Source organism: Metarhizium robertsii (genome assembly GCF_000187425.2).
Source record: "Metarhizium robertsii ARSEF 23 chromosome Unknown MAA_Scf_4, whole genome shotgun sequence".
NCBI lineage: Eukaryota > Fungi > Ascomycota > Sordariomycetes > Hypocreales > Clavicipitaceae > Metarhizium > Metarhizium robertsii.
Genome location: NW_011942182.1, coordinates 1,574,367 through 1,582,312, shown reverse-complemented (window position 1 = coordinate 1,582,312; position 7,946 = coordinate 1,574,367). Strand labels below are relative to the sequence as shown.

Below are 7,946 nucleotides of genomic sequence, written 5' to 3'. Positions count from 1 at the left end.
TCAAAACATCTCGCTTTGGTGGAGTCCGGTCGACAGGTGTTTTCCGTTTGGTTCAATCGCAGTCCGAATCACATCAGGGTCATACATCATTGGGGGAGGCACCCCCGCAACAGGTGATCGAAGCGTGCTTACGCGGTAAGCACCATCTGATGACATCTCTAATGGCGGCGATTTAATGCTTGCCATGGAGCCTTTGCGACTGCGACTGGCCGACCTCATCCGTTCGCCATTCCTGGGCAATCCTCCAGAGAAGCTCCCACCTCCATTACTACGTCCTCGGTTGTGGCCTCTGGAGGGAGGAGCAGGCGGTGCAAGAACTGGGACCATGCCGTCATTAGGGGCAGCGACAATTGGAGCATCATCATCTTCATCCATCACAATCTCAATCATGCCCGAAGCCAAGGCCCCGCCCTTGAGAGATCGCTGTGCATATGGCAGAGGAGCAGGGGGAGGAGGTGGCGGCATGGCCAAGTGCTGGAGCTCCTTGAGCATAGGTGGTGCGGCCGGAGCTGGAGGCGGCGGCGGCGGTACTGGCTCCTCCTGCGAACGACGTCGTCTGCCCTGTACTACCTCGTCGATGCCTCGAACTTCACCTATGCTAACCTTCCTAGAATATCGAGTTTGCCCAGGCTCGTCTGGAATCGGGGCTGACATGCTTCGGGGAATTGCCAGTTTCTGTGGTGGTTGGTATACAGTCGACGGAAGCAGCGTTAATGGCCCAATGCTTTCTTCCTTTTGCGGAGATGGCTCAGACGAATCGAGCTTGACATAGTTTGGCGGAATGAAGGGAACTTCCGGGGCATCTTTGCTCATCTTGCTGCTATGTTCGGCTTCAAGAATTAGTCTCATGGCTTTGGGAGTTGCTGGGAGACCAATGTGTGGCCCGCTCCTCGCATACATGCTCTTGGGTGGCTCGGTCGCACAACGAGGAGGTACATCTTCAAGGTCATTTGGTTCTGTCATCTCGACTCCAATTCGCAAGGCGGTGCTGTTGATTTCATTTGGATGCGGGATCTGTGGTGCTTGTGGTCTCTTGGCAAGTGACTTTCGACGTTCCTCGAGCTCACGAGCTGCCTGCTCCTTCTTTCGTTGGCGTTCGTCTTTCATTTGCCGCAAGTCACCAGCATGTTCAGTTGAAGCTGCTCGAGTATGAGTAATCATAGGTGGAAGGGTGTCAAGCGCCTCCGCAGCCTCTCTGTGGCGGCTTTCTGACCTCTCGCCCTTTGTCACCAGTGGAGAGTTGAGACCACGGTTTGCGCTTCGACTATGCTTGGCCCTAAAGCTCTCTTGCTCTTCAATTGCCCTCTTGAAATCTTCTTCATCCTCGGAGCCTTGGTAATGTAACGCTGCAGTTGCAGAAAGCGGTAGGGGTGATGATGGAGATCGCTGATGAGATCCTTCCCGAACCTGACTTCTGCCACGAATATCCAGCGCTGGTGGCCGAGGTCGGCCGTCCGGACTGCGCCGTTGACTCCCCCGACTGGATGCTCGACTGCGAGTCTTTGCTTTGGTGCTGCTTGACTTCCTAGTCGTAACCGGTTCGCCGGCATCGTAGTATTTGGGTGTGCTCAGATTGGCGAGATCTTCCGGTGACATGGGAATTGGAGAGGTGGGCGACCTCTTGGGCTTTGTCCAAGATCGAACGGAGGCTCTACCACGTTCCTCGGACGCTTCTCTCGACTTGGTCCTTCTTTCTCGGCTTTCATGGCGACCTCGAGACGATTCACGAGCTCGTTCGGTGCTTCCGCCTCGACTGCGATTTCTTTTCGGGTAATGACTGGCAGCTTCGAGGCTATGTATGTAATCGTCACGGTGCCTTTGGCTTGTACGCAAACTTCGTCCTGCGCTGGATGTAGAGGTTATGGAACTTGCAACTGATCCGGGCCCACGGCGTCTTGAAGGCCAGTGGAAGCGAGTTGATGATGCAGCAGACTGCTCGGGGGAGGTTACATCTGCAAGGGCGGACGGCCCCAAATGTTTGAGTTGAAGGTTGACGCCTCGAGGAATGCGATCACGCGAGCCGTTTCTGGAATTTGACCGAGCCTCTTGCATCCTGCTCAGGATATCATGATTAGGCGATGGAGGTCGTTCGCCTTCATAGCCCCGTACGACCCTTTGGAAACCATCCCTCATCATCATTGGGCTGGCCGTTGCAGCACGCTGTAACGAAATACCGGCGGCCAGATTATCCTGCTCCGTAGACGACATACGAACATGCCCCTGGCGGCTCTCCTTTTCACTAGACTTCTCGGCAGCTTGAAGCGCCTCCCGGTTTAAGTCTGAGGGAATTTCACCGATGGATGGGAGCCTTCCGCGTCCATAGCTTGAGCCACTGGGGCGAGCAGAGGTAGGTGTATTGAATCTGCTATTGCTGGATGGGCGTAGAAATGCTGTAGTCACATCATAACCCGCTGGAGAGATAGCCGATTCAGCGATTGGAGTAACGCCAGCGGCAATTGGCGTTTGCCCACCATCCCCTTGGGAATAGAACCTCGACTTTTGACTCTGGTCACCAAACGAGGTAATTAGTCTCAGGGCAGACGACTTAGCAACACTGCGCTGGGGACCACGTTGAACGTCCGGTGGCGACAAAGGAGGACTGAGGATCTCTGGGATACTCGGTGTGATGGCCTGGAAGTTCAGCTGGACTGCTGACGGAGAGCTCCATGGCTCGGTGGATTCCTGGTCAGTACAGGCGAAGCACCGTATTGCCAACTGCTGTTGACCATGTTGCACAGCCCACTCTCCCCATTTGCGAATAATGGCAGCCTGGCGTTCCCAAACACTCGGAAACGCAACACATGTGAGTATCAGGGCTTCCATATAGCGTTTGTGAGATACATAGATCTCAATTGCGTCGTTGTGATCACCCATGCCGAGCATGATGGTAACGGCAACATGAATATCGCCATTTTCTAGTAAACGCTGGACATAAGCCCGTCCAAGCTTATGCTGAGACTGCTGCCCACCAATGCCGCTCAGAGCGAGTAGCATCCAGTCTGACGAGCTCATATTCTCAGACGAACCGACCATGATATCGGCATCCATGTCGCCGAGCCACTTGGCAAGAAGAATGCGACTGGCTGAGCCGGCTGGGTGTCTGCTCATTTCATCCTGAATTAAATCCTCGACTGGTTTGTGCCATCCAAAAATGGTGCTAAACATTTGCCTTCTCAAGTCCTCGTTTGTGAGGCGAGAATTATCAGCCCGTATGGGATGCTTGTAGGGAATGTCGCTCAAGCGGCTACGTGTAAACTTGAACAGATCGTGCACCTTATTATCGTCAGGGCTTCGAGGAACCTCATGCCTCAGGCGGGATGGCCTGTGTCTAGATCGTGAAGAGCTCATAGATGCGCCACTTGTTGAGGGTAGTGAATAGCCCATGGAGTAGGTGTCCGGTTCTTTTCGACCGATAGTTGAGGATTTGAGGGATGAGCCGGCGGAAATATAAGTGTTCTCTGTCATGCCTCTGGATATCATTGATCCGGGATAACGACCTGGTGTACGAGAACCAGCAGATGACTTGGAGAGCGATGATGCTCCACTTCGACTAGATACTGGACTTCCCGGATCGTAAGACATCTCACCCCCTGAAGAGTCGACATGAGGGCGACGAGAGAAGCGTGCAAATGGGGACAACTGGTCCTCATCGCTTTCCGAGATGCCCACGTCGAATGGTACAGAACTAGACTCCGACTCTGATGTATGAATCGTCGTCACAGAATGTGCCGACGCATTGCTTGGCTCTTCGATTGAGTTTGGAGGTGATGGCGGCAAGAGGTTCGTGGGATGCTGGACATTTGCAACTATGATAGACGGTGAGTTGAGATCAAACTGTTGAACAGTGCCGTTCGGCCCCAGTGTGAAAAGGGTGGCCCCTGGTCCGTATAATGCCAGCCCTTTGACATGTTCCAAAGTAGGGATAGAGTCAAAGGTAACATGTTTTGTTCGTACATCCCACGACAGGGTTTCCCTGTTAGGAGGTTAGACAACACCGTGTGTAGCGCAGAGTCTTTTGATAAGGTTACGCTTACGAGTCTGAGTATTGAATAATACGACCATTCTTGGACCAGCCCATCCAGTTGGGTCCAGAAACGGAGCTTTCTCGTCGCCGAAGTATTCTGACGACTTTCGCAGGATCATCAGCACTGAAATTCTTTGCAACACTCCAAACTCGGAGGTCCCCATCATGGCTCTGCACTGCCAGCATGTCGGATTTTTGTCGCGATGAAGAAGCGTGCCATGCTAGCGTTACTACGGGTGATGGTGCTCTCGATGTTGTCAAGTTGTGCAAGATTGTAAAGCGCGGTTGAAGTGTTGCGATCAAGAGGGATCCATTTTGATACCTGACGCCTTTCATTAATTTTTGAATGGTACGTGGTCGAATTCCTCTGCTCTTACCCGATTGCAAACGTCCTGCAGTCAGCGGACGGTGCCAGCGCAGTAACTGCAATCTGGTCTATGGTTCTTGACGAGATATGTTCTGAAGTCGTTGGTTCAAATAGGATAATGTTTCCCTGAGTGTTGCCTGCAAATGGACAATTAGCTCAAAGCCAAGGGCACGAGATCACTTGCAAGCATGTCGTCACATGTCTTACCAAAAGCGACATTTCCATTTCGCATCCATGCTGCGGTAGTAAGCGTTTCATAAGATGAGAATCTGGCGGCTTCGTCACCAGTCATCAAGTCCCAGACAATTGCGGTCTGTCCGGCATCGTAGCTGACAACAAGGCGGCCAGCACCTAAATCACTCTGATTGTCCACGGCGAGTAATTGGACTGTTTCTTTATGCCTTGAAAATCTTGTCTCAATGGTCAAAGTGTCATGGTGACAACATACAATTGAAGGGCCTTGCGCATAAAGAAACATGGAGGCCGTGGCGGCGCATGAGTCGAAAAACTTCAGTTCTTTTACTGCGGGCATGGTGGTAACGTCTTGAGAGCGTTCGCCTCTGGCAGTAGACGACTTGCCAGAGCTTTTAGCAGTGCGATTCCTTGATGATACAGACATTGTGACTCTGGTATGTAGCGAGAGCAAGCCCTGGAGCAATCAGGCGGAAATTCGAGGCTCAAAAGGAAATCTGATTCCTCTCGGGAGCCTGCAGAAACAAAGGATGACGATTTGGGCGCCCCGCAGAAAGATGCTGTCGTCCTCCGCGGTGCTCGATGGCTTGAAAAGCCCCCGTGGAATGGTATTTGGACCGTACCACAGTGGTCGTCAAGATGCTTGTACGTCTAAGGGTGGCGGACTAAGTTTGGTCGCTTCCCTCGCACAAAGAATAAACGGCGGGGGAAATCGGCGATGAGTGCGACAGCTGCACACTTAAACCATCATTTACACGGATGCGAGTTGTACTTGGCCGCGAGCGCAGACAAATGGCGAAAGGTTGGCTCGCTGTTCGGAAGCCAGCTCAAGTAAAAATCTCCAAGATGACATGCAGAGTGTGTCCCTGTACGAGTCAATGTGGTCAAGAGAAGCGTCCTCTCGGTAAACGGTGCTGGGTATCGTCGTAATGGTTGGTAGCGAAGTTGGCGGCAGACGTAGTGAGTGTTGAGTTGCCCTTCCGCCACTCTTGGTGCTCACACCGCAACAGTATGTCTCGGTCGCAACGTGTAACACGGGCGAGAATTTGAAAAGCTGAAGGGAACACAGTTGAATGTGTGAGCAAGAAAAAAAAGGGTGGTGGTTATCACCAAAAGACATTCACCGTGCGGAGAGAGCGCACACAGACAGAAACGAGCACTGAGGAGGTTGTTTGGTGACGGCGGCCCGCCCCAAAGAGGAGGTGGACCGGGGTCGGCGCTTGTCTTGAGCCTGTCGCGGAACAGGCGTGCTCGTGGCTCCGGTTACACGAGGCAACCAACAAAGATGAATTTCGTGCAAGCGTGAAATATGCGTTGTCGGCTCCAAACGAAACCAGACGGGTGGTTTGATGAAGTCTGGTTGTTTTGTTTCGTTTAGAGGTGGTGTTGGGGTCCGGGTTGAATTCAATGGGGGAAGGAAGGAAGCAGGAAGGAGAGTTTTAGGAAAGAGGTTGAAAAAGGGTAGGTAGCCAAATAAGTCGACCACGTCGACGAAGCGGCCACAGGTAAGATGAACAAAACCACACTCAGCAACAGAGTCCCAAAGGCCTAAAAGAGGGACCAGGGGCTTACGGCTCCGTATTCTATAATGCATTGGCAAAACATGGCCTGGCATGGCACGGTACGGCAACCGTCGACGCAGTACGGAGCGTGGCAAGGGTGTTTTGGTGGTGAGCGTGCATGCATGGTACGGATAGGGATTAAGTGCAGACATTGCCAGGGCATGCGAAGAAAAGCAAGGGGCCGGGGTGATCCGCCATGGTCGACATGGCCAACGACATGGCCGACAGGCTTATTCGAGGTGGTGTGACTGATTCCCATGCTCATGAAGTGTGAGTCGCACCACGGCGCCTAATTGCTGGCTGAGCAGACTTTGCTAAGGCATGTAAGTTCAGAGCCTTTTGTTTTAGAGAGGGCCGGACTATCTGAATTAGTATCCCCCAACTATCAACTGCGACCCAAACAAACCAAAGCGAAACCAAATGGCCGCTCTCTCCTTTCCCAGGCTCAGATTAGATCCATTCCTGGCTACAGCCTGATCATGCGCAATCGCCGTTCAGCCTCCAAGACGTTGGAAACAGACTGTGGCCTGTGAATGGATCTTCTTCAAGTGGCACCGACGAGTCACGATAAAAGACGTCGAAACCTGGCGTCACAATGGGACGAGTAAATACTGCATCCCGTGAGACATAGATCCCGGGAAAGATAATAGGCCCGGGGGGGCAAGAATCCGACGATGTCAAGCCTTCTCATACGCGGCATGAATTCTAGGCCCCGGCATCAGATATCTCGAAGCTATTTTAGTGAATGGTATCACCCGTAGCCAAGGTGACGAATTAGCACACCTAACCACGATTTCAAGTAAAATTACCCCTGTCTAGTTCTCTTAGTCTACCGTGAGTTGTACGCCATGTCATGCCTTAGTTCCGGCACGAGATACAGTCCGTATCAGAAGCGCCCCGTAAGCATTCTGTCGTTGACGTCTCTGAACCAGCCTGAAGTCATCCATTGGGCTTTGCTCCCAGACACCAATTTCCGTTTTTTGCCTCTGCCGCGCCTTGCAGTTGCATAACTCGGTGACTGCGGCTGCTCATGCCACCGAGTTTGGACCCCATTTGCCACAGAGTTGCTGGCAGGAGAAAAGCGTCCAACGCAGACGCACATATGTGCAGTTGCATGCTTGGGTACGTGAAACCAGCCATAGTATCTCTGCCTACCTCCCCTCTGAGGTTTGCGGGGTTCGCATGGTTGCACTGCAGAAGATGGCTAGCCGGTCGTTGGGGCTTTCGTAGAGCAAAACGATGGAATTGAATGCTGTCGTTGGACATTGAATTTTTTTCGTGCGCAACTGTACCTGACAGGACTCATGTCGGTCAGGATTGGACCAGATGAGGCCCCAAGTAGGCCATCTGCGCATATCCCTTCTGTTCATCCGTGGTCTGCCTCGTCATCTCATAGTCGGATAGTCTGACTCCATTGCCGATCCAGCTCCGCAGACACGTCCAAGTGCGTGATGGTCTGTTATAAGTCAACCGTTCTCATACCACGGTCACGAATTCACGGCCACTCAAATTACTCTGGCAGGTCGTGTCGTCGCTCCAGAGCGTCCCGAGCGTCGCAGAGGCGGAGGCATCACTTGGACGAAGACATGTGGTTGGGCTCCGGGCCAACTGGTGACAGGAGCGTGCAGGTGGGGTCGTTTGGGGCGGCGGTCGAAAGTGGGGCCCAACGAGCCGGTTTTCGAATGGAAGCACGGTTCGAAGCGCCGACGAATTTTGCGGCCCTCGATTGGCTGCGCTTGCTGCAAGTGCGCGCAAGGAACCGTCCAATCAACGGTGCCATCACGGCTGCTACAGGGATTTA

General features: G+C 52.9%; 1 protein-coding gene across 1 annotated transcript; it reads right to left on the bottom strand.

Annotated features, from left to right (window-relative positions):
* On the bottom strand, window positions 1-5,010 carry MAA_02610 (WD domain, G-beta repeat protein; the record flags this gene model as incomplete). Its single annotated transcript, XM_007820608.2, has 4 exons — window positions 1-3,973; window positions 4,035-4,346; window positions 4,402-4,528; window positions 4,599-5,010. The coding sequence occupies 4 exons, from the start codon at window positions 5,008-5,010 to the stop codon at window positions 1-3; spliced, it is 4,824 nt and encodes a 1,607-aa protein (XP_007818799.2).
* Between the last annotated feature and the right edge of the window lie 2,936 nt (window positions 5,011-7,946).